The sequence below is a fragment of the Trachurus trachurus genome (genome assembly GCF_905171665.1).
Source record: "Trachurus trachurus genome assembly, chromosome: 15".
Classification (NCBI taxonomy): Eukaryota; Metazoa; Chordata; class Actinopteri; order Carangiformes; family Carangidae; genus Trachurus; species Trachurus trachurus.
In genome coordinates, this window is record NC_139906.1 from 27,303,606 (window position 1) to 27,331,310 (window position 27,705).

The 27,705-nt window shown below is 43.3% G+C and overlaps 2 protein-coding genes across 9 annotated transcripts in view; both read left to right on the plus strand.

Annotated features, from left to right (window-relative positions):
* The window catches only part of birc6 (baculoviral IAP repeat containing 6), a 139,704-nt gene extending 127,096 nt beyond the window's left edge, over positions 1-12,608 (plus strand). For all 8 annotated transcript variants that reach the window (XM_083987807.1, XM_083987812.1, XM_083987811.1 and 5 more), the window contains exons 72-73: positions 9,333-9,467; positions 11,782-12,608. In XM_083987807.1, the coding sequence (XP_083843933.1) occupies positions 9,333-9,467; positions 11,782-11,961 (315 nt within the window). In that variant the 3' untranslated portion in view covers positions 11,962-12,608. The remainder of the gene's footprint in view (positions 1-9,332; positions 9,468-11,781) is intronic.
* A 7,855-nt stretch (positions 12,609-20,463) lies between these two features.
* The window catches only part of ttc27 (tetratricopeptide repeat domain 27), a 64,228-nt gene continuing 56,986 nt past the window's right edge, over positions 20,464-27,705 (plus strand). The window contains exons 1-2 of the mRNA XM_083987816.1: positions 20,464-20,759; positions 27,520-27,703. Of these exons, the coding sequence (XP_083843942.1) occupies positions 20,669-20,759; positions 27,520-27,703 (275 nt within the window). The 5' untranslated portion in view covers positions 20,464-20,668. The remainder of the gene's footprint in view (positions 20,760-27,519; positions 27,704-27,705) is intronic.

Genomic DNA, 27,705 nt, shown 5'->3' on the forward strand with positions numbered 1-27,705 from the left:
TTGACGTCACGACAACATCAAAACATGGCAGCCCTCGTCTTAAACGGTTAGAATTTAGAAATTTTAAGTTATTTGTTGAGGTTTTAATGCATATCTTTGTGTATTATTGCAGTAGCCTATATGAAATACGTTTATATTAAGCTGTGATTGTTGTACGGTGTGAAATTGTGGTCCTCGTATGTGACGGAAATAACGTTTAACTGTTATCAAGGCTATAACATTATATGTGCACTCATCTGCGGCGTCTCCTCTCCTCCAAAATAAACATCATTTACTGCTGCATTTATTTTTCGTATTCAGCTATGAGCCACAATACGCCAAACTTCCTTCAGGTATCCATGTTTTTTTTCTCCCGAGTTCCTGCAGCGTGAACGCAATGATGTCGAAAGTCGGAAATTTCCGAGTTGGGAATCCCGACCTCCGAGTTGTTATGAACGCAGCATAAGTCTTGTCATATTTGCAACTGTAGATGGTGATGACATCACTGTGACCTCACAAAACACATTTTCAAACATAACTCACAATTATAAACTCATTCACTAATTTATCTCAATCATCTGGAGGGATTAAAGAAGTGAAGAGCGTTCCCATCTAAAAGGTCAACTTCACTGTGACATCATAATGTTGTCTAAAAACACCTGGGGTCATTGTGTAAGGCTGTAACTCAGGAGGGACAGACGGTGACGTCCTCTCTAACTCGGCAGGTTGGAGACCGGGCGACTCCGGTTTGATCCAGCTCTGCCCCCCCCCCCCCCCCCCCCCCCCCCCCCCCCCGCCAGACAGTACACAGTCTAGACCAGGGGTCGGCAACCTTTGGCACACCGCGGCATAATCATTGGCACGCTGGCACCTCAGCCGCTAAATTTCTCCATGTCACAAAGGTTGCCGACCCCTGGTCTAGACGGTAAAACCATATGGTTGTGTGAACCCTCAGTCTCTGGGCTGACCCTCTCTGTGATGAGTGTGGAGGTGCTGTGGTGTGTGCTGACGTGGCCACGCCTCCCGCTGCTGCTGTCACGACTCGGAGCTGGTCCTGTCACATCTCGTGAGACGCCATCTTTGGATCTTGACACAGAAATGCGTCACTTTTCCTGAGTGGGAGCCAGAGTCCTGCTCCCGTCCCAACTCTCTCGTTCCTTCTTCGTTCGTTCTTTCTTCTCACGGCGTTTGTCGCCGTTTTGCCGACCGCCACATCATTACACATATGGCTTCCTGCTGGTCTGTGGATCCTGTCCTTCACAGAGACTGAAAATCAATAGAAGACGCCCCCCACCCGACCCAGGCCACCTCAGTGTGATTCTGCTGTACAGCTTCATCAGAAACCTTCACATCAACCGGCCGTCACCTCCGCTGCTCCCACACTGTCACCTTCTCACATTTATCCCTCACCTTGACCTCAGCTTCAACAGTGTTCGTCCTTATAGGCAAGGCAAGGCAATTTTAAGTTTGTCCTGTGGCTGTGAACTCCGGTTCCTCCGTCCTCAGATGGAGAACTGTGGTTTGACAGGTGTCCTGTCAGAGTGGATGAGCTGGACACTGTCACGTCCTCACACTGATGATCACTCATGTCCACTGACAGGAACTCTTCAGAGCTCAGTGATTCTCCACTGGGCTGTTGAGTCTCACTCCCAACATGATTTCCTTTGTTGTGTGTCTGTTGATCTCCCCCTCCCTCCCTCCCTCCTCAGACCACCGACTGGACCATGAGTCTGTCTCTCTTCTCTCTCTGTGGTCTCTCAGCATCATGAGTGCTGCTGGCAACAGCTGACATTATGAATGAACTGGAACAGTCAGTCAGATTAGCAGGTGTCATTAACAAAGATATAAAACTACTAATGCCTTTGGCTGTGAAAACACAACTGAAAAATGATTAACAGTGTAACTGAATAGAAACAAAAGGACAAAAACATGTTATTACCAGTTTACTGAAATGCCATAAACTTAGCGTTAGCTTTTGATAACAGACACATAAACACACTATGGCGTTGCATGGTAGCGGTCATTAACAGTGACATAAAGCTCAGAACTGACCATTCACATCCTGTTGAATCTGTGACTCTCACACTTGTAGAGCTTCCTTTTTTTCCTTTTGTTTAGAGAGGATGAAAAGAGCTGTGATGTTTGATCCTTGGGGGATTTTGACCAAAGCATGTCACAGACATGTGGAAAAGTGGCATCATACGGGATCTTTAATGTATCACAGGTTAGAACAAACCAGTCTCTCCTATAGCAGACAGTAGGACTGGTCCACACAGAATCAGAATGACTGTGTTGAAATTATTTTTGCTAGAAAGCTCCTGAATTTAAAAAAAAAAAGAAAGAGAAATGTAATATTCATAAATGTTAAGAAGAGTGAAATAAGAGTAGACTATTTCTAAAATGAAATAGAAATAATACAATACCCACCTCTCAGTATATAGATACATAGAATCTCTTCAACTTATTGTGTGCCACATTACAACAAAGTCCTGTTCTCCAGCTTCTCCCTTGTCTCCTGGGTGGTTGTACATCTGTGACTTCACACCAGCTCCAGTGTGTGAGGATCAGTGAGGCTGAAGCAGCTTGTGTGTCGACGTCTGGAGGCTCGTGAGGACTGAGAGCTGCTCAGTCGACCTCTAACACGCTCACCTTTATCTCTCAAGTATAATCCTTCTCATTCAATGTGCGCATTATCACATAGTAACGATCTCGCACACACAAAGTGGTGGAAGCCGTCCTCGCAGGGAAGCGCTCAGTTGTATGGCTGCATTATTGATCGGTTCCAAAGAGGCATCTCTGTCTCCAAGCAGCCGCTCTCAGGTGAAGCTCAGAGATCACTTCATTAGGAACGGCCTTCCTCCGTTTTCTCATGGTGATGTTGAAAAGTTCCTCTGAGACTCATCACATCATCTCCGCTGATTTGTCTGCTGCACATTTTGCCTTCAATCTTCTGTTCTACAACACCCAAAGGTGCTCTGCTGGATTCAGGGCGGTGTGGGAGGGGGGGGTTCACTTGTTTAGTCCGTACCAGAGTCAGAAACCAACCCTGGTGCCATTCGGTTGTGGTGTGAATTCAGCCCGAACCAAATACGAAATCCAAGTGCCTTTTTTTTTGGATTCATTAGGCTTCCGTTGTTGTCAGAAAATGTGGAAATCATCACTCGTTAGCAACGTGCCAGCCAAATGAGCCGTGGGTCAACATGGAGCACAGAAGAGACAGGCTAACCCTCACCCTGCTGTTGTAATGGTAGAGTAGGCATTGAAGGCTCTTCCTCTGGAAATACAACAAAAAGAAAAAAGGGCAGCGAGAAACGCATACATAACCTTCATTGTGTACTTTTTATAATAATAATAACAACTTTATTTAAATAGCACCTTTAAAAACACAAGTTTACAAAGTGCTTCACATGGATCAAGCAACACAAGAACCCAACAACAGATTGAGACCAAGACGACTCAAACTGAAGTGCAGGATGCAGTTAAATATAAATAAAAGCGGGGTATAAAAACAAATAAAATGAGATACAATAAGATAAGGAAAGATGCGATAAAAGAGTTAAAACCGAAGAAGGTGTAAAGTAAAACAAAGAGCATCTGAGTAAAGCTGTGAGATCAAATCGATGATGATGAAAGAAGTGGATGACATCACATACAATGCAAGATCCTGCCAATAATTTGTATCCAATAATCAAGCGACTGTGGGACAAGTTGGTCCGCTTGTGGGGGGAAAAAAAAAAAAAAAAATAGTCTGCACCAAAGCAGGTGAACTGTGGGACTTTCCTGGCTGGCTCCCATGGATTCAGTCTCATGATCACAATCTCCCTGAGACACCTTGAGGAATGTCTTCACGTGGACTAAACTGGACTCAAGGACATCAGCAGCTGATTGTCTCCAGCCTTTAACAGTCCGTGCAACAGCGCGTGTAGATGTGATGTCTTTGTACATAAATCTTATTTTTGAGCCGGGATGTGCTGCAGGTTGCTGTTGGAGTCAGATAGGCTGCTATCTGCTGGTCGCTGCTGTTTAATGCTGGGGGAGTTGAGCCTCTGGCTTTGTGCTGTTGGCCGTCAGAGGTAGAAATATTTATGCTGCGGTGTCGGAGCCGGGTCGGGGCCGCGGTCGGGGTCAGCGGGCCGGTACCCCAGGCCCCCGACGCTCTACTGATAGAATACAGAAAAACCAAGAATAAGGAAGTTTTTAATGGCTGCATGATTCACTCTTGCCCTTGACCCCCGGACGGGTGGAGCGGCTCGGCGCTCCGCTCCTCGGCTCCTCTTCCTCCCTCAGTCGCCCCGTGGAATAATGAGTGTACAGCATTACTACAAAGGTCAATGAGTCTCTCTGGCGACCGGGCTCTCCATCAGAGGGCCTCGTCTCCGACCGCACGTCTGAGATCAGTGCGTCTGTGTGTACGCTTCTGCATGTACCTGAGTGTGTGTGTGTGTGTGTGTGTCTGTGTGTGTGTGTGTTTGTCCACGTGCTTAAAGAGGCGTATCTCCTGAAGGGTCATTTGTCAAGACGCCCTAATGTGACATTTGCTTCATGATCAGAGCTGGTTTGCATACAGAGCTTCCTTCACGCCGTGATCAATGAGCTCATGGAGCCCCGGGGGGAAAGGCCCCGTTTAAAGCAGCACATGTATGAACATGTCCACACATAATGTCAGCCTGCTGCCCCCCCCCCCCCCCCCCCACACCCACCTCCTCCTCTTATCATGGCTCTTATATGGGCTCTGTAGCTCATCTCCTCCTAGAGAGCCTCAGCATCAGCCAATCTCAACCTTGTTTACCACATATCTGCAACCTTGAAACCCCCCCCTGAGCCCGGGACTGTCACACACACACACACACACACACACACCTCCCTGGATGGAACTTAAGCAGCTGAGGGAGAAGGGGGTTAGTGGTGGGGGGGGTGTGGGAGGAACAATAGACAGAGGAAGAGATGGGAAGTAACGACAAAGATGGAATGACAATGGAGTGTTGTGGGGGGGGTTAGAAGGAGGAAAGAGATTAAAAGCCCCCCCCCCCCTCTGCCTCCCTTCTCCTGGTAAAGCAGCAGATCAGCCTCCATAAGAACTAATTCACTGCCTCCACCAGAGGAGCAGCAGCTACACACACGTTCACCATGCTGCTCGCTGCATACTGATCACTCAGCCCTGGCGACTGTTGCTAGGAAGTTCAATGTGGGAGAAGGAGACTGGGGTGTAGATGACTGACATCATCCACCGAGCAGAGTCGCCTACACCATGATGTCAGAGAGCGGCTAGCACTGGTGGTCAATACAGAAGTTCTGTTGATGCTTCTCATTGTGAGAGGAATCTGTGTGTGTGTGTGTGTGAGAGAGAGAGAGAGAGAGAGAGAGAGAGTGTGTGTGAGATAAATAACTGTAGAGGGAGTGAACAGAGTGACAGTGATGAAACACACAAGCCCAGCTGCTCTGTTAGAGGAGGCTCTGAGGAATAATCATACCTGCAAACTAGTCGCCTTTCGGCTATAATCGCCGTTCTCCTGGTGAACTGGGTCGTTTACGTGAATCGTGCAGAACCGGGGAGTTTTTCAAAATTGGGGGGGGGGGGGTCGGCGGGGGAGTGATAGAGTCTTGATAATCATATCGGACAGCTTTTATTTTGAAACGACACGTGGGAAGTTATCTGATGTATCTGTGGAGCGCAGAAAACTATGATGACAGGCGCCTTGGATAAAGCGTGTTTGTGTGTGTGCATCGGGGCCATTCAGCTGTAGCGTCTTTTGCTCACATACTTTTAGGGCTGGTTAACCAGGTTAGATTGCCACAGCACAGGAAGACTGTACACAGCACAACAAAATGTTTGGGCTGCTGCAGCCTGGCGTCAGCAGCGGGGCATCGCCAGTAAAAAAGAGAGAGAGAATGAGTGTTGCCTCGAAAGAAAAAATGGAGGAGAACTAGGACAAGTGAACGCGAAAAGACGTGGTACGTCATGTTTACATTAACCCAGATTGATTGAACTCTAATACAGTAGGTGTAAACAACACTAAACTTTAACCACGGAGACACCATGGCAGTCGGAGCGGGTCGAGCTCCGGCCGCCGTCACACATCAAAGGGAGCGCAGTCACGGCGTGGCCGCTCTGCTGCTGCTGCTGCTGCTCCTCACACCAGAGCGACACTGTTCAGCTGTGCCGACCTAAACACTGGCCACTTGCGAAGCAAGCGCTAACCGCGGCGATTTCTCTTCCTTTTTCTTTTTCAGCCGGGTTTAGGCTGAGAATGATCGCTAATTAGACGGGCCACGTCAGGTCCGGGTTTTAATTTTCACGTCCGTTTATAACTGTAGCAGCAGCAGAGAGATGGGGCAGCTCCTGGGGAGCCTGGCTCTAGTCTGACCTAACTCCTGTCTGATGTAATGTTAAAGAACGCCTGAACAGCGGAGTGATAATGGCCGCGTTTCCCAGATTTGTTAAGAAGCTCTTAGCGCTAAGATCTTCTTTGGAGCGCTCTTAAGAACGCTGTGAAAGAAGAACGTGTTTCCCAGAGTCGCTCTTAGCTTAAGAAGATCTTTCACTAAGAAGGAAATGTAAGATCGAGCTGACCCACTCTTTCGAGTCTTCTTAGCGACTTTTTAGCACTTTTTCAAGGCAAATCAATATCACACTAAGCAAGATTTAAACAGTGCACATCGTATGTTTAAAACATATTAAATATGTGCCGAAATAAAAAAAATAGAGATAAAAAATAAAATAAGAACAATAAATAACCTAAATATGAGGAATAACGTGTGCTCTGCACATCAGGCACACAAATAAAATTAATCATCATGACTATCATTTATCATAATTTTTACGCACACACCCACGTCCCATATCTGCATGAACATCAAAAACACAGCCGTTCTTAAATCAACCCCTAGTGTCGCTGTTGCATCGTGTTTTTATGCAGTGGGCAGCTTCTTGGTGTGGTGGGGGCATCGCAAGCAAGGGTCAGTGTCACGGAGTGTGGCAGCCGTGACACTGATCCTCCTGTGCCATTTTATACTGGCACTAAAAAGACTGTCACGCATTAACACTCCACTGCCTAAATATATATGTAGCCTATACATATGTATAGCATTGATCCTTCAATGATGATGAGAAAAGAAAAACGTGTTGACCACCAAAATAATTTTCTATTGGGTGGATTTGAACCCAGACCACAGCAATGCTTCAACTTGCAGTGGGGATACTCTATGAAGTGAGCTATTTGCTACCTTGTGGTTTCATCCTTCCTAGAGTTGTCTGGCTGTAAACCAGCCAGCCCCTGCGCACATTTTTATTTTCACACACATCAATCACATGGTCACGCAGCCGTCTGGCCGCATCATTACGCGGCTGTGCCGTGTCACCTACGGCCAGTCCGTCGCTGCCCGTGACCAACGCGGCAACAACAGCGGAGAAGTTTCTAATCAGGCCCGCCGACACCTGTGTTAACCCCATGTTTGACAAGTGGAAATCCCGTTTTCGGTTTATTCATCGCCCGTCGGTGCAGCTGCGCTTGTCACTGTGTGTGATTTATGCGCGTAATAGGTGGCGTGTGATATAATAATCGATTTGCCTGGCATCGATTGATTCAGTTTCAGTACTGTGGTGGTGGACAGTTCCCGTTAAGAGCTTCTTAAGAAGCTTCTTTGGCGTGATCTTAAGAAGGCAGTTAAGAACGCATCTGGGAAACACCCGTATCTTAGCGCTCCTTCTTAGCCGAACCCTTCTTAAGAGCCTTCTTAAGTCCTTAAGAAAGATCGAATCTGGGAAACGCGGCCAATGTCTGTAAAAAGACCCAGTGCTGTTGTACTGTACATCAGCACTCATGTATGTCTCTTGCCCAATCAAATTATTTGGTTGAAACTAACTGTAATACCAGTTTTATTTATCTGAAACTGTTATTAGGCTACTCATTGCTTTTATAGGCTATGTTAATCATTACATCTGAAATGTTCAATTTTTGACGAAAAATAAATATTTAAATCAGAAATAACCTTCTGATATCTTCAAATCTCACTTGTGAGTATGATGGAACATTTAGGCTTGACAAAAACAGTGACTTGAGTCCTATTGTGATATATATCGATATTGACTGATATGAAAAAAAATATCATGATAGGATTTTTTCTCATATCGCCCAGCCCTACATACTTTCAATGTAGGGCTGAGTATGTTGTTAAATCATGAACTAACTTTGATAAACCTTTTTATTTTTTTTGGAAAGCTGGTTCAATTTCACTCTTCACATCCATGCTCCAGTGATCCATGGTGAGATCCTTTATCCACTAATGGAGAAAGCTTGGAACAGTGGTGAAAACCTTCCCAAGATGCCTGCCCCATCAAAATATTATACAAATAAATAAAAACATTGTGTGACAAATCTGCAAAAAAGTACGAAATCAGGAAGGGGGCAAATACTTTTTCACAGCACTGTATTTAATGGAGGGGGGACAATACCTGATATTCTCAGCTGTAAACAGTAGGCTACATATAATCATAGAAAGCTTGAAGCCACAGGTCATGTCTGTTCTGGTGTAGCGGTGTAATAGAGGGGTACAAACTGATATAATAATTATTTTGGCAAATAATGTGAACATTTTCTGCAGCTGACCCCACCTGATTTAGGTGTACTTATTCTCTCAAAGCTGTCTTTTTAATGAGAGATTTGCTCTCTGTTTAACTGGGAATGCTCCAAAAAGCATAAATTGCATATCAAAATCACAAAAATTTTCTCCCGGGGGGGGGGGGGGTTGGTTTGGTTTTTCGGACCTTGTCACCTTTTTTACTCTCTGGAGTTTGCAGGTCTGAATAATGTGTAATTGTTACATTTATCTCAAACTGATCCAAATGTGAAATATCATTGAAGAACCAAGTGAACTGTTGATGTGAAGGTTTTATTTTCTACAGTAATGAAACCATGATTTCAGTTGAAAAATCCTATTCAATGAGAAAAAGAATGTTTTTTGTGATTCTTTTATTTTTTTTTATAAATCAGGGTTCTTATGCAAGTATGGAAAAGTATGGAATTTGCACTTACAATCTCCTGGAAATGATTTGGTGACATAATGGGATACACATTCAGAATAATGAAAACAAATGATTAATTGCATGATTTATTTAGATGATGCACATCTATTTACTCAAACACCACAAATTATTAGATTTTTCTTTTTTTTTACCAAGAAGTCTGGAAATTAGGGTCTGGAAAAAGTATAACATTTTGAAATTTCAAATGTGTAGGAACCCTGATAAATGTAACTCAGAGTGATCAGTCCTCATTTCAAGATAAATATCTATGTATATATATGTCCTGATGATGTCATGTGACTGACCCCTCTCCTCTGTCATGTGATTGCAGGTGATCCACAAACACTTCTACCTGAAGCGGACAGAGATCATGTCTCAGTGTGAGGAGTGGATCGTGGACATCCAGCAGTACAGCAGCGACAAGAGGGTCGGCCGCACCATGTCCCACCACGCCGCCGCGCTCAAGGTAAAACACACATCTGTCACCAGGACGCTCAGAGCTCCGCCCACTCTAATTGTCAGTGCAAGCTGTTTTTAGATCGGTGGGTCAGAGTTACGAGCTGCTCAGCTAACGCTACAGAGGCTAATGGTATTTCCACATTTCCCTCATCAAATACACAATCTAACAACTCCAAAACGTTCTGGTGGACAAGTTGTGACCTGCACATTCACCACGCTATGAGATAATAATGAATAATTATGTAACATTATGACACATGAAGCAAATACTCAGAACTACTTTTGAAATCACTCCACCCAGCAGCCGTGTCTGGAATGTAGTTCCAGATATGCATTTGCCTCGAAAACAACTCTGTCTGGTAACGTTCCGTTATTATCTCATAGCGTGGTGAATGTGCAGGTCACAACTTGTCCACCAGAGCGTTTTGGAGTTGTTGGATTGTGTATTTGATGAGTTTGATGAGGGAAAGGCGAAAATACCGTGCGCCATGCAGAGCTCACATCTCTTCCCCGCCTATCTAAAAACAGCTTGCACCGACAATTAAAGGCAATGAACCTACTCCTAAGACTACAGGGATTATGGCAATAGTCGAATTTGCCAAAATGTTGAACTATCCCTTTAAGGACAAGTTTGATAGATGAAGCTGATTTCTGCTGTGAAACTACAGTGGGATGTGCTGCTCAGTAGACATCATGACTGTCTTTGATGTTTCCTGCTGTGACTCTGGTTTAAAGGAGAGCAAACACACTCTGTATGTGAGCACTCGTCCTGCTAATAAACAGTGAATTGGCTGCAGGGGACAGTGGGTCCCCAGCAGACCACCAGACGACTCCCCCTGAAGACACGGGAGCTCATAACTGCAGACGACACACACACGGACGCAGCCACACAGACACACCAAGTGCCTGTGTGGCTCCTCTCCGCTCCCTCTGGCAGTAAATAAGTACAATTAATCCCCTCTGTAAATAATTCAGCCCCGATGATAAGAGGCCTGAGCTCAGCCAGATGTTTCACACAGCTGCACATCGCTGAAGAGAACAGTGATGGTTGGTCAGTCAGCTTCAGCGTTTAGAAGTAAAGGAACGATTGGTCCTCCTCCGGTCCTACGCAGCTCTGTCCCCACAACGAAGCACCAGCCGCGGGGCAGCCGGTCAGTGCGTGTCCGCTGAGTCCTCTCAGACACCGGACAGGTCGGCGGGTCCGTCCCTTGTGTCCGCGGAGCAGCTGATTACCGAGCAGCAGAGGTCCGCCCGTGTTTAACGTTTAACCGGGAACTAACGGGACCGAGCTGGGTGAACGCAACCGGAAACCAGCCGGAAGTACCAAACTAGAAAAGTAGATCTGAACTATTGTTTGCCAAGAGTTATACAATATAGAAATAAATGACCAGAGCTACTAATAACCGGCCAACAACAGGCCATCATGAAAGTTTTATCAATCAGCGCTTCCAGATTTCAACCGGTAGTCATGGAGACAATGACGCTCTCCAAGTTTGGTCCCGAGTGACAAAAAGCAGGTGTGAAAGCAACCACACTAACTGAAAAAATGAAACAATGTATCATTTTAACAGTTGGTGCACACTAAACGTGTGAAAACACCCTAATACTACTAATATACAATAACATCAAAATCTAAATCAAGAAGAAACTATGGTACAAACAAATGTACAGATAGAGGATCGAGGTGCAGGTCTGTGCAGGTGCAGGGTTCAAACAGAGTCATAGGACTTGTCCAGTTGAGTTACAGTGTTACTGGGGGGAGGAGGGGGTGCTGGGTTTATCTTTATCTTTATGAGGTCAGCAGCGGTGGGGACAAAGTCAAGGTGACTAAGGTTCATGTTTATGATTTCATGTCATCAGGGTGTGTGTGGTGGTTTTAAAGGAGACATATTCTGCCCCTTTTCCACAAATTAAAATAGTTAGACGGGAACGCACATCAGCGGTTTTGCATGAATTTCCCTCTAAAACAACTCTGTCTGGTAACGTTGTGTTATTATTTCATAGCGTGGTGAATGTGCAGGTCACAACTTGTCCACCAGAGCGTTTTGGAGTTGTTGGATTGTGAGTTTGATGAGGGAAACCAAGAAATCCCATGAGCCCCTTGAGTGTCCTGGAAAATGATTTCAAGAAAAGCCGTGGGAACCCTAAAGGAGCAGTCTGCTGCTTTTCAGGAACGCGGTCAAAACAACAACGAGCAACTGAGAAACTATTAACGAGAGAATCTAGAGTCACAGCAGGCTGGTCTCTTAGCAGCTGAGGCAGACAGGTTGTTGATGATGATGATGATGATGATGCTGATGTGTGTGTGCTGTCCCCTGCAGAGACACACGGCCCAGCTGAGGGAGGAGTTCCTGAAGCTGCCCTGTCCCGACGGTCTGGAACCCGACGGAGACGAGTTCTCAGAGAAGAGCGCGGCGCTCATCCTCAAGGACCTGCCGGGTCAGGACGCCGAGAAGCCCGGCAGCAGTCAGGACGCCCACTGCAGCGAGGGCCAGCTATGAGTCCCCAGCCCCCCCTCCCTCCTTCTCCCCCTCTCTCTCCCTCCCTCCCCCTCCCCCCAGCATCTCCGACCCCCCTCCCTTCCCCCTCCCTCCCCCTCTCGTCCTTATGATTATTGCTCATGAAAGAGACTCGATGGCTTCAGAGCACAAGCCACCACTTTGTCAATATTTGTATGTAAAGATCTAGTGGCAGCAGCAGCAGAGTGGGGGGAGACGACGAGACACACTCTGAACTATGCTACACTCTTACTGAAACAGTCGACAGAAACTTTTATTTACCTGTACAAGAGTGTAAACATTTTGTGCTTTTTTCCAATTGTGAAATAACCACTGATTGGTATGTTATTAAACTTGTTTATGTATACATAATGGAAGAGGAAGATTACAGAGTATATAAGGGAAACTACCTTTAGAGAAGAATGTTTACTGAATGTTAATTTCCTTTTTTTTTTTTTTTTTTTGACTGTTAGAGTGAGAACAGTTGTAACCAAGGATAGACTGGTCATACTATTTAAAAAGAAAAAAGAAAAAAAAGAGTGAGAAAAGAAATCACACATAATAGAATCTGAGATAAAAGCCCCTCTGGTCATCACCTGCTTCATTTGATTTCTCCAGGATCATATCCACTGAATAAAGGCTGACATGGACGTTCCTCATGTTCTGTTCTCCCTTCTGCAGGCTCCACATTAAACAGCACCATGCTCTGGATAAACACTTCTCCATGACCGTGACTGTAGATCTGAGACTGAGCGTCAGAGCCACATCAGAAATGTACTTTGAAGGCTTGTGCATGTGTATGTGTGTTTTCTGTGCGTGTGCAACAATCCCCAATGAGATACAAAGCTGTGATGTGCCTTTGATCTACACCATACCACCAAATACTCCAACAGAGTACCTTTACTGATTTCTTTTTGCTTTTTCTACAAATTAATAATTCTGCTCCATCTGACATAAAAAAGAAACTGCTTTAATCTTTTTTTATTATGTTGAACTCCAGTGAACAAAAAAAAATGCACTTTCTATTTTGCTCACTCCTTAGAACAGTCACATACTCCTTTTGCTAGGATATTAAATGGAGCTTGAAAGTACGGATTGTGCGAATGCTTCTTTCTGCGTCTGACGGGACGTCGGCTCCTGAGGGGGCGGGGTCAGCAACAGGAAGTCATGAAGACACACTCCACACCTGAGCACAGGGTTCACACCAGTTAGACTCAAGTTTATTAGCTAATATCTTCAGTGTCCTGAGGTGTTTCTCAGGAGGTTTTATTTTTTCAAATCCCAATGATGGTTTTTAAAACTGCTTCAGAGAAATTTTGGCTTTTTCTTTATTTTTAATTAATGAATTAATCAAATATATGAATACGATAAGTAATTTGTATTTGTAAATATAATAAATTTAAAATACACATTAGGTTGTTATCACGACTACCTCTCTTAACGCTGATGTTAATCTTTGTTTATTAGCTCTAAGTGTGAACTAGAGCTGGGGCTGATGGGAGATTGATTAGTTTTGCAGACATCTGGTTAATTATTGTAGAGATGAATCATGTCCTCTGGATGGTTCAGGGAGAGGCTGTTGTAATTAATGTCATTAACAATGGTTCAGTTAGAATCACATAATCTGCACTTCAAAATCCATAAAGAAAAATGTATCAAAAACCTGAAGTTATCAGGATCATTGTTCTGTTCAGCTACTTCCTGTTTCCTCTGTAGATTAGTCTGAACTTGACTAAATGAATTCAGAATGTGTTGACTAATGAAACTATAATGAAATGTTGATGTTTAAGAACCAATTGACAGCATTCAGTCCACCTTTAGCCCTGCAGACAGAGGTGTGATGAGTGTGTGCAGATGTTCAGCTCCACAGCTTCTCTCTGATGTTTGTGGCTGTTCATTGACCAGGTTTTTCAGATCCTCCCGTCTTCTCCTGAACTTACTTTTATTCAAACACTTTTTCAATTTGATGCTACTTATAATCACATTTTATTTACAAAATTATACATATGACGAGCATATAGATGTGAAGCATTGATATACAGATGACCGAACTACCCCCAAATGAATCAACTAAAATATAAATGTCATTATAAAAGTAGGACTTGAAATATATTTATCTAAAGTCCCTCATGTCTTTTACTGTTTTATGGTCTTTGTCCAATCAAAACTAATTAACATTATGAAAGTTAATTCCAGAACTTGAAAACGTTACTAAACAGTCGAAGTCAGATGAGTCTCCATGACAACTGTGGATGAGACCTGTGAGGTCCTGGGGCTCTTTGTGTTGTAGCTACACTTCCTGTTTCCCGAGCCAGTGATCCCACTGATCCCAGTTTGCATCTGAGTGAAATCTCAGGAGATGTTTTATGTGTCAGATTAGAACATCTAGACATTTGATTTGACTTATTTATTTATTTAAATGAGACAGTACATATTCAGAAACATCAAAACATGTAAAGATGTGAGATTATTGGCAGGTAGTTGTTGGGTAAAAAAGAAAAAGACAGACAAAATTACAACAGATTACATCTGAGCAATCAGCCTCAGTTTGACCTTCAGCTTCAGGTGAGCAGCAAATCTGCATCAGTTTTCAGCGGCATGAGCAGGCTTCTAATATAAGAGCTGCAGGTCAGTTAACGCAGCTCAGCATCCAGGCTCTAGGGAGGAATTATAATGAACACTTAATTATTATATTGGATGAGTGAGTTGGTGTTAATCACACTGGTTGAAGAGTTTGGTTGTGGTAGCAGCCTGCAGTAGCTGGAGCTCAGACTCAGGAGTGGAGAGAGACATGTAGTTAGTGGGAAACCTGAAGTCAAACTCAGCAGAGTGAGGACATGAGCTCCTCAACAGGCTGATCACAGGTCAGATATGACTGCACCAAACACAACTCCACCTCCCTCACACGCTGAGCTGATGCTCTCATGTTCCTGCTGCTCCTTTTGCATGTGTGTCTTCATGAGCAGGTGCATGCAACAACTCATCTCTACGCTTTGCATGTGAGCAGATTAAAGGGAAGGTAAAGCGTGAAGCAAACAGCCTCGTGATCATGTGCGGTTTAATCATCACTTATATGCACACACACAAACGCACACACACATTTTATTTCAGGTCTGACCAAAAACAACCCTCCTGTCCTAATGGGTCAGGGAAGGAAGGAAGGAAGGAAGGAAGGAAGGAGGGACAAAGGGAAAGATGGGAGGAAAGAAGGAAGGGAAAAGGGAAGGAAAGATAGATAGATGGAGGGAGGGAACAGATTGGGTCAAAAAGGAAGGAAGAAGTGAGGGAGAGAGGGAGGGAGGGAGGGAAAAGATTTGTTCAAGGAAGGAAGAAGAAGGGAAAGAAGGAAGGGAAAAGGCATTGTGGAAAGAAGAAAGGAAGGATGGAGGAAGGGGACAGATTGGGTCAATTTGAGCCAGAAGGACAACAGGAGGGTTAAATGAGACTGTTCATCTTGTTAGTATTGTAAATCTAAATTAAACAGTTTTAGTGTAAATGTGTGTAACAGTCGACCACAGACAGATCAGTGCAAGCTAACTGACCAGGGGTCAGTTGGTCGATGACACCAGAGAACCAGGTGATCTGAAACACTGGTTTGAGTTTGCTGTTGTGTAGTGGTTTCAATAGGAGATATATGATTAGTACAAGAGTTATTATCACAGTAAGATTATCAAGAGGTTGGTGTGGAAGGTAATTGTTGTGTGTCTGTTGTGTATTTAAATGGATCCCAGGAGGAGCGGCTGGTGTTTTGTCAGTGATCTGACTACAGGAAAAAGAGTGTGTGTGTCAGTTCTGTCAAAGGCAGAGGTGCCATGATAATCATCCGTTTGGATCCACACTGAAGTGACATAATGAGGCTGTCGGGGCTAAATATCAGAGTTTATTTATATCCCTATGTCCCACTTATTTCTAAATCTATTACAGTGCTTTTCTACTGTTCTAAAGACTGTAACAGTTACAGGTTCCTGACTGTGCTTCCAGTCATCCTGAGAATCCAGGATTTATTCAGCTTAACGGCACAAAGCTGAGCTGTAGACAGGATATTTATCACTCATTTGATCATCACAGCTCATTGCACTGATGGCGAAACACGCCGGTTAATGTAATGACAAGGTATTAACCACATAGACTAAAATATGGTGTAATTCAGATGAAAGTGTCAGAGTCCTCTTCTTCTGTCCTTGATTTTATGTGCCATCCTTTTCAACACAGGCAGATTTATGACACACACAGCCATTCAGCAGCATGGCATGAATCAAATATGTGTAAATGTGTGGACAGCGGTTGATGAAACATCTGGATTTGGGCCAAAGTCACAAGCTCACACATTGAAAGAATTCATTAGAACCTGAAAACGGTCGACCATAAATAATGTCAAAAATGCTAATTTCATTGTGTTTTATCCTTAAAGAAAAATAAATTACATTCAATTAATTATTAATTTATGAGTATATTCTGGACACACTGTCCTCCTGCAGCGTTGGCAGTAGTTTTTAGGGGCTATAGCTGTCAGGACCCTATTGTTTTGTCTTCCTCCTACGCACCATGCATGAAAAATCACCAAACTTTGCACAAAGGTCCGATCTCATGCCAGATTTGCTTGCAAAGAAACTTCCTAATGAATCAACCGTACCTGCTACAGTTTTGCAACTTTCGCCAAAATGTCGCCCCAAAACTGCAGAAACGTTTGTACAATTAAATCCAGTGCAAATTATTAAGTCAATAACTCTGTTAAAACACAGAAATACCGTTTGAAGAATTGAGCCTATAGTGCATGAATACATTTGACTGTAAACATATACTAGGCTACCAGCCAATTCTTGCTAAATACATTTTCAATGTTCCTGAAAAAAGTGACAATATTTTGGAGTCATGGTTGATGAAGTTTCTATCTTCTATCTATCTTAAAAACTGTTTTGAAAACATTTTGAATTCTACTCTCATGTGAACAATTGCAGTCAATGAATGGCATTTTTAAACATCAGTTTTTCACAAATGGAGCAAAATCTTTGATATTTTGACAACTTTTTAAATCTTCATTGCTCCAACGATGATGGTTCTTGGTGTCAGAGGTTGACAGTTCAGACCTCAGCTGAGGCAGAATGGACATTGTAAAGCTGATGTTCTTGTTGTCTTCCTATTCTGTCTCTTGTTGCTCAGAATTGCCTCAATTTGTCTAAAGTTGCCCGGCCCCGACCACCACAGCTTTAATCTTCTTGTTTTCTCTGTTCCTCTTGTGGGTGTGTCTGTCTCTCTCTATCTTGATTGTGTGTGTTGTGTGTTTGGAGCTGATTGCCTCCACACCTGCAGTATGGGCTCATCCAGTCGGTTGTTTACAGTCAGGTTTTTCTGTTGCTTCCTGTTCTCACTGGCTTTGCTCTGATTTATTCTCTGTGCTCAGATTCCTTGAGTCATGGTCTGCTCCACCAGTCCTCACCTCCGTCCAGCTCTCTAGTCCTCTGATCCTCAAACCTGGGAACCAGGAGGGTCCTGGTAAAAGCCAGACCCACTTCAAGGGTATTCCATCCCCTGCTCAGCTCAATACTTCACATTCAAGTGACTTTGCTAACAAAATTGCTTTTATAAACTTAGCTGAGCCTCTGTGTCTGCAAAGTTGGCTCAGATCTCCACACACTTTATTACAGGCAGGGGTGATGTCATCTTCTCAGGCTAAGGAGTAGAGTCTGGGATAAGTTAAGTCTGTTTCCATCAATCTTAAACCTGACATTAAGGTGGGACGTTATCCTGAACCATGACCAGTTCTCTCAGCCCATGCACAAGCCTGACATCTGACAGGTTAAAGGTTTACAAGATGCTGTATCAGTCAGTCTGAAACTGGACTTTTAATAAAATTTAAATTCTACTGAATGGAATTTCTCAAAGACAGACTAACACACCCAAATAATGTGGTTGATAGTTAAATTGTTCGGATACTAGTTGGACACAAAATGGACTAAGCACTTACAGTTCCCATCCCAAGCGACAGGGATTGTGTAACAGCGCCAAACATACAGCTGTCATGATTTGTGTCTTGTTCCCTCTTGAGTTCCTGTTTTATTTTTAAGTTCTGTGTCTTGTCTTCCTGTCCTCCCTCTGTGATTACCTCATGTGTCTCACCTGTGTCTGATTGCCCCACCTGCGTCTCATTTTACCCATATTTTAGTGTTTTCCCATTGTCCTTTGTTGGACCGTCTGTGTCCGTCCCCTGTGTTTGTGCTCTGTGTTCCTGCTTGGTTTTGCCTGTGAGTTCTTTTCCTCCACATGAGGTAAATAAATTATTTTTCTGTTGCACTGCACCGGTTTTCTGACAGTTTTTCTGCCTCCATACCTCAATTTGGGCTAGGGAACTTGTTTGTGTATGTGTGTCTGTATAAGTAGAAATTTGGCACAAAAAAGGTACCTTGCTTATATCCTCTAACAGAAATCATAACAAAACCCAGGCCTACATGTGTTTAAGTGCAGGTTGAATATCAAAACCATCACGACCACTCCAAAGCTAATGCCCTATTGCCGAGCTTCTGTCTCATGCTGCCACTTTGTAAGCCAGTGTTTTTCAACCTTGGGGTGGGGACCCCCCGTGGGGTCGCCTGAAATTCAAATGGGGTCGCCTGAAATGTTTCGTAATTGATGAAAAAAATTACTGATAAGAATATTTTAATAACAAACTAATGATTAGGCTATTCTTTTAAAAATTATGATTAAAAATACCACAGACAATCTTAAACAACTGTATCCTAAACTTTCACTTTCTCAAATATAAATCAAAGAGCTGGCGCATCTTGATTGATGGCCGCCAGAAGAGGGGGTCGCCAGAAATTTGTGATGTCAAAATGGGGTCACGAGCCAAAAAAGGTTGGGAACCACTGCTGTAAGCTAAGAGTTGTAGTCTTAGTTTAAAGAATAGGGACACAACTAACACCACCAACATATGGTGGTGATTGTCAATGCCATGCTGTGTGTCGTTAATGTGCTCCCTGAGCAAAAACCCATCGTCCGGACCATGTAGAGGACCTCTGCCATGATGGGCAGTGATTGTCTGGAGTCCACTGATGCCTGACGAATGACCCACTCTGCTGCCCTGACAGCCTCCACTGTGCCTTCTGATGGGATCATCAGACCTCCATTGTTTTTTTAGAGTTAGCAGCTCTTATCCCTTTTCACTGATAGAGCATCTGTCACCAGGCTGGCACGGCAGACATCACAGGAGAGCCTCCGCACAACAAATCCTGAAATGTACACGACAGCATTGAAGTGGGTGGGAAGGTGGCTGTGGTCATGCAGGAATGTCAGCAAACGGGAATGGAAGATCTTCCGCTTCTTCTGCAGAGGACATACAGTATCTACAGCTGATCCATAGATGTATTGATGTCTCGATGGTACAGTAGGACTGGGCAGCAGAGGACATTGCTACGGCTGGTAGGGACTTGGTGTTGTCCTGTGCTGTGACATTGCCTTTGCTGCCTGGGCCATCATCCTGTAGAAGATCTACTTGAACTGGCCAGCAGTTTCTAGCCCCCTTAAAATAGAAAAAAAAACACAAGATATAGCCTATATTACACAGATATTCAATATTATGCTATTCCTTTTGAGCCATTATAACTAGCCACCCCTGAATGATCTTATTTTCATACAAATTTAGTTCAGACTTTATTGCAGTGGTGACAAATTCTGCACACAGACAAATAAACATAGTGATGCAGAATGACGCATCCATACTTAGCCTCATCTTCCTGGCGTCGTATTCCCAGCATATCCAACATCATTTTGTTGAGACCAGGTTTGGGATCAACTGAGCTCAACAACCTTTGTAAAAATAGAGGGAGTGCTAAAATACCATACAAAAAAGTGAGTCTCATAAAATAAGTGTAACACTATAGTCCTGCACAGAATTTGAGCTCAAGGCTAGGTTGATATGAAATGGAGGGAGCACTACTAAAATACCATACAAACTGCAGTTAAGATAAACTAAATTTATTAAAGAAATATTTGGAAAAGATATTATAACTGGTTGGATGTTATTTAAATGGTAATTTGTTGATGGTCCCCAAATGAGATCGCAAGGTGTCAGAGGACTAAACAGAAGAAATGCCCATCGAATATCCAACCTAAAACTATTTTAAGGCGGTATTTTACCTTTTTTATTTTATTTTTTATAAGTCTTTAAAGTCGTAATAAATAAATAAAGATGAAAATGTGAGTAGGAAAATAACTGTGATGCACTGTAATGTGAGTATGGTGAAAGTAAGATGCTCAGTCTCTTGTTTTAGGACATAAAGTAGCCTACATGTTGTGAATGTTATTCTGCCGTTTTGTTTCTGAGTTCAGTTTCATTACTACATCTGATCTGTTCTTTATCATATAAAAGCCCTTTAGTTCCTATGCTATTAACCAGGCTGAAGGAGCTGAAGTCCTACACACGTGTCCACTCTTGTGTCTACAGACGTGGAGAGTGCCAGACGTCCCTGTGCGAGCCCTCATTACTTTTCCCACAATGCAATGCGCATCTGTCATGGCTGCTCACTGATGCCACTTAAACCACATGGGTGGAAATAAACACTTTAATGTGTGATTGAGAAACAGTGACTCGGTGCGTTGACCAAGCGGGTAGTCGTGTGCTGTGAGCCGGGACCGTCCTGACTGAAGACCGCAGCTCCTGTCTCCTGTCCCGGTTCCTTCCTCTTCCTCAGCAGCCAACCGGAGCTCCTCCGTGATGCCGCTGGACGTGGAGATCCCGGTTCTCCGAGGCTTTTTAACACCGAGCGAGGCGACGCGATGGAAGCAGAGCGTGTTCAGCACCGCAGGTGAGACGGTGGATGTGTTTCTGGTTTAATAACGAGCAGCTCTTATCGTCTGATGTACGAAACGATGCCCGGGCAGATGTGGTGGTTGAGAGCGGTGACATGGTGACAGACAGCGGTGCGGAGGCTGCTGCTGCTTCCCTCGTGACGGTACAGACACCGGTGTCGCCGTCGGGGCTGATGAAGCTGTGTCCAACTGTCCGCAGCTGCTCGGAGTAACATGAACTGTTGTTCACAGCGATGTGGGGACTTCTGCCAAACCTCATTAAAATACGTGTGTGTTTTATGTCTCTGTCATTCTGCTAACAGTAACACTGTTCATGAGGTGATAGTCGGTGTGGAGTTTGAATTGTCGCGAGGAGCTCTCTAGTTCGGTATAAACGCAACATACAGTGTTGGGACATTTATCCGTAAATGGCAACTTTTGTACATTAGCGCTAACGTAGCGTTAGCGTGTGTTAGCTAACCTTTAGCTCGCTGTGGTTTTCTCTTTGAATAGAGAGTGAAGTGAGGATGAACAGTGAGCTAACAGAGAGTAGAGCTAGCGTCACGGGAAATGTGTCCGTTAGCTGCTGTCTCCTCCGCTCACATCTGTCACAACCCGCCGGGCGGTCACACACTGGAGCCAGACACTGAGCCCCGGACAGCCGCAGCGCTCACACACTGTCATCTTCTTTTCCACTGATATTGATATTTAAAGAGTCCTCCACTCACACAGAGGCGCATCGCTCAGATAACGACAGCACGGCAGGAGTGTTCAGGGACCGTCCAGGACCAGTCTAGTAGTGGGACTATAATCTGTTTATTAATCGATTATTACTGTGCTTGTACCAATGTTGAATGACAGTCTGTTGATATCACTCCAACACAACTCCCTGTCACATGGTCTTGATGACATGTACACAAAGCACCACAGCGGGAAACCTAACTACCTTTTTACCTTTATGCCTTCTTCTGTTTCACAACTTTTTCGGAACCGGAAATCCCCAAATTCACCAAAGTAAAAGGGTTCACCAACATAAAACTTATAAAATAGACATTGACTTGTAATACAATAGAAGCAAAAATGTCAACTTAATGGCTCTGGGACTTTCTTGTAAATTATATTCCTTAAATTAAAGCGTTTCACCGCATTTTATTAGCTTGGTGCTTTTATTTTGATGGAAAGCCTGACTCTCTCGCCCTGGTTCCACAGCCAGTTAACGGCCCCAGAGAAGTAACTCTTTATCCAATCAGAGTTGGGTAGTTAAGATCGTTTTTACATAACTGCCAATACTACGGACAAATACAACGATACAAACAACATTTTGCACAAACTTAAAGCAGATATCAGTGGAATGTTTTTGTTAATATAAGTCCTAAATAGTCCTATTTTCCGTCAGCAATCACTTACATGAAGTATTTCAGCCTAAACACGAGTCTCTCCGTCACTCTGCTCTGCTGTAACCCGAGGAGAAAATTTTCCTTGTGGGATACAAGTGTTATCCAATGAGGAGAGAGAACGGCATGAAGGGCTGTGTGTGCAGCCAAGGGATGCGCGTGAATGTGGTGACGTAGCACGAGGACCAATTGATGCCTGACAAGGGCGGGGGCTGCTAACTCATGGTGCGTTCAAAGAAACTCGTACTTTGTGTTTTTCCTTCCTGTGAAGTCATACCAGTTCGATCTGGTACGAGTTCACGGGTCGGAAGTTACGAGTGGCCGTTATAGGGAACTTTCACAGACAACAGGATGGTAAAAACACGAGCTACGGGTTACCTGGAACGCTACCAAGTCGTAGTTGTGACTTGAAGCTGTAACTTACGGTTTCAAAAGCCTGCCTTGAACGCAGCATTAGCCGAAACGGCCGTGAAGCTGATATCTGCTTTAAAGGTCCAGTGTGTAATAATTGGCACATGAATATTTTGTAAGTGTATTGCTTTAAAATAAAAATTAATAAAAATTTGTTTGGTTTTCTTAGCCTTATAATTATTCTTATAGCAAGGGTCTTGCTTTAGAGAGTGTCGCCATGTTTGTACGGCAGACCGAACGGAAAATCCATCCAGCCAGAGAGCACGTTTCGTGAGTTTCGGGTTCGTAAATAAACCAATGAAGGAGAAGGAGGAAGGAAAGAAGGAGGAGAAGGAAACAGCAGACATATTGTTGAAATGGTTTAGATCTTCACCTCATCGCTCCATGCTCCTGAAATACTCCCAGTCGTGGTAAACAAGTTTTTTTGCAATGCGATGCAATAGGTGACTGTGAGCGAGCGCTGCAATCTAGAATCTGAATGCTATTGATGGTTTTCCTCCATTTCAGACACTGAACCTTTAATTAAGCTACTTTCCTTAGAGAGTAGCCACCCACACGCAAAAATAATATTTTTTACTTGTATTGGAATTCCATGTAAGAAATAGATAATGAACAGTGGTTAGCTGAACCCTCAGCCTCTCTGCTGGTCTCTCTGCTTCCTCCCTCAGGTTAATTAACAGCTGAAGCTGCCAGTGTAGCAGCTGCTCCACTCTGTCTAATTAACACTAGTTGAAGCGGCAATATTAAAGAGTCAGGGACTGGAGGTGAACAATTAATATTTCTTCATCAGAAGATATTACATGTGCTAACATTGATGAGAAGATGTAAACAATATAACAGCACATGAAAGTCTCCATAAGCAGCTATATGTGAACAACTAAGCTGAAGACTTTCAAGCCATAAACATTCAATAATTATGAAATCTGACAGAAATAAATATTCATAGCTCTTTAATTGCAAAGTAACAGCGTGTTGCTAATAAATGTAGCACTGAGCGCGTAAACCGTTGTGTGGGAAAATGGGCTAGCCTAATGCTAATAAGTGCTAACGAGTGCCATAACTCCTGTATAACCTCATGAAACGTACTAAAATTTATGTCAATTAATAAACTGGTTATAGTGACACAAACCATCAGCAAAATATCACTTAATATAACTCAATCACCTTCTATGGACCCACATCAGGTAGACTACTATTAGCCTGCTTCCTAGCTTGTAACACATTGATAAGAGAGAAGGAAACAAACACATTTAGGCTCCGTCTTTAACAGCCTGTAGGTTCAGTTTAGTAGGTACAGTAGTTTAGTTTGTCTAAGGGCGTATTCACACCTGCTTTGTTCTGATTCAGCAACTAAACCGATACAACTGTTGCATTCTTTGGATAGTTTGTGTTCACAGTTCACACACAGTAACAGTCCCAAACGGTGCAAAGTTGTAAACAAATGCCATGCACTAACAAACTCTTCTCTAATTGGTCAGAAATTAAAAAAAAAAATGAATTAGCCCAATGAAAATTAAAATCCGACATGGTCCGAACCGCAGTTGAAGCCCAGACCAGACCCAATCCGAGTGTGTTCACATTTGACCAAACGAACCGATCTCTGACGTAAATAGCTCCCTGTTCTGGAACAACTGGTTCAATTGATCCAGGTGTGAAAGCATCAAGTTGTACCTCCCAAGTGTTAGTTAGGTTTAGCTCCTGAACCCCAGTGACCCTGGAAGAAGAAGCCACATAGCGAATGAATAAAATGTACGTGTCACCCCCCCCCCTGGCAAAACAGACTTTTTCTACCAGACAAAAGCTTCTAAAATAAAAGGCAGATGATCCCAGGACAATAAAATTAAAAGTTAAAGCCACTCTAATGAAATTGGTTGAGGTGTAATGCAGCTCCAGGCTGTATGAAGCAGCCCAGCCTTTAGACTCAGCTCAGTGGAGGTTCTGTCTGAGATACACCTGCTCAGCACAGCCCTGTTCGTTTCTGCAAATCCTGTTCCTTTCCTCATTAACTGCAGCTCATTGCCCGAACCTTTATGAATTATGGACTAATTTGAGCCCCACTGCCTTGTTTTCCATAATTGCTGCCATTTAACGGGCAGACCTGAAGGAGAGCTGAAATGCCATTAGACGTGTGGCCATAGCTCAGGTTTAGATGTTCCCCCTCATAAAGCCAGAGCCCTCCCCCTCTCCCTATCAGCTCCCACCCCCCTCTCTCCCTGCTGTTATGGCAGCCCCTGGGTTTCATTAGATCAGAGTGAGATGAAATCTCCACTCCTCCTTTACAACACTATTTGCACTGCAATTACTTATTAAAGCCAAGGGTACAGTTAAGACGTCACGTGACTGACAGGAAGGTGGGCCACCGATCCGGCTCGATGTTCACACCGACTGCCCAGTGTTCAGCTTTTTACCGACCGCATGACCAACCCACCGGCCACATCATCTCTTTTCATTATTTATAGACATGAAACCAATTTGCTTCACACAGCACCTGCATTAATCAATTAAAAACAGACTTGTAAAATCAATACTTAGTCAGATTCTACAGTTACAATCTCAAAGTGGGTTCCAGCACACATCGCAGAGGGACTGTCTGATCACATGATGGGAGGAGGGTTGACTGAGGGTGAAGATGATAGTAGAACATTTGATGTCGGAGCAAAGTGCTTACTTGGCAGTGTTCCGGATTTAAATCTACTGCCCGAAGGGAACTTGAACCTAGTGAGCTGAGCATACAGATACAGAATGTGTAAAATGTATAAATGAATTGATAACTTCGATAACTGCAGACGTGTCAACCCTCACCCTGGACTCCAAGAGAGCAGTTGAAAAAGTTCCTCCAAGCTGTTACTGAGATTCAAATGATGATCACAATGTATTTATTTTGCACTTACTTACATGTATGTGTTAAAGTATTTATTTTTCTCCTTCATCGTGTTGCATTAGATGGAACCAAGGAAACTGCAGTGTCCACAGGTTGTTTTACAGCCTTGTTGATGTGTGCAGTCTTACCCTGAAATCACATGTATAATCACTTCTGTTGCACATGTTCATGTTCCTGCAGGTTGAAGAGGTTGTTGATGAAGTTGAGGCTTCTGCAGACTAGACCATTGATGGGCAATTATTTATCCTAAGGGGCCACATGAGAGACCCAGATCTGTTTCTTGGGGCCACACTAAACCTACTTTAATTTTACCATTATTATTATGTAGAAAAATATACACTAATTATTAGGGCTGGGGACGATATGCTTTTCTACCGATTCAATTCTTCTACGATTTTTTGGATGGCGATTCGATTTAAATTGCAATTCTACGATATTGCAGATTCTCTCGATTTTTAGTCTGCATTTTTAACATTTATCTGCACACAAATACTGTAGGAGCCTATAAATTAACATACTCCATTATAAAGTGAACTTAAACCCTTTTCAAAACCTGTACTCTCTGTATGTAAAAAAGGCTAACAAATGCACATTGCACAATATTAAAAAAAATTCAAAATAAATAAATAAATCGATTTTTGAAAAAAAAAATCGTCAAAAAAGATATCACAATATTTATGTGAATCGATTTTTTCTCCCACCCCTACTAAACCTACTTTAATTTTACCATTAAGATTATATGTAGAAAACATACACTAATTATTTACATTCACCATTATTCTTCTGTATTTATTATATCAAAAATGATTCCAAACAGCATATTATGAAAAGCAATGTACTGTACATAAAGCAGCAGCACAACTTCAGGGATGTTGTCATAGATACATCTCATCCTGTGTTCCTGTTTTAACTCTGACAAGAATTAATAACCAGAAACTGTATCATGCTTATAGTTTATGGATGAAGTTGTCTAATTAGCAAAGGCCTCACCATGGTCCTACCTCGTGTGCAGATCTGGTGCAATAACATAATGTAGCTGACTACGCAAGTAGGGCGGCTGCACACACTGCACAGCCATCGGCCACTATCAGAGCCTCACCTCTGCTTTAATGATACTGTAGATTATAAAATGTCCCATCTGTGCTGATTAATTGACCTCTCACTCACTGTTTCCTGAACTCATATTTTACTACTACTCCTAATACTAGTCTGATTGGTTGAGGCATTTCACTACGACTACGGGATGGTAATTGAAGATTTGAGTACATTTTATGTAAATGTCAGTTCAAGTCTGTTTGGATTTATCACTTTTTATATGAAGCAAATGTGCAAAATTCCAAGTACCACTTAAAGGGATACTTCACCCAAAATAGATAATTCACCAATTTTCTTCTCACTGTCATGCCAAGGAAGGGTTTGAAAATACTTTCGGAGTCATCAAAGTGCTTTTGGAGTTCCAGGGGGATCCGGCTGGCAACGGATTTTCATATAATGGCGGCGGATAGAGTTCACTTTTGAATTGTCCAAAACACACACTGCGGAACATCCAGATACCTCCATAATGCTCGTCTGTACTGACCCAAGTGTCCTGAAGCTGCGACATGAAAAAGTTGTTTGGAAAAAAATAATATGATCTCTGTTTTTAGCCTTGTTGTAGCAGTAGCTCCCAGTGGCTCTGTTGAAGTTTGTGTGCATGCGTGAGATTTGCTGCGTGTTTACATCATACATCCAATGGTTTACAACGACGAATGAACATCTCGCAGCGAATCAACAAGGCTAAAAACAGAGATCAAATGAATTTTTTCCGAACAACTTTTTCATGTCACGGCTTCAGGACACTTGGGTCATACAGACGAGCAGTATGGAGATATTTGGATGTTTCGTTGGCATGACGGTGAGTAGAAAATTGGTGAATTATTGATTTCGGGTGAAGTATCCCTTTAAGTGTTGCATCTCTGTGCAATTATTATATGTTGCCATTAAGGACGCACCAATCCAATATTAAGATTAATGGCATTGTCGTCATGTGGTCACATGAACTAAAGGAGACAGCACTGCTGAGTGGGTTAATACTACTGCTTCCTGTTGCAGAGGCCGGCTCTCTGCTGGAGTCCCTGATGGAAGGAGACTTTGAGGCGGTTCTTCTGAGTCCTGTGGTGTTGGACCTGCTCAGTGGAGACGCCTGCTGCAGCGAGGGGGAGGAGATTGAAGCCTACCTGGAGAGACGGGTCCTACTGTACCTGACTGGAGGCACCGACGATGACCGTGCCAACAGGT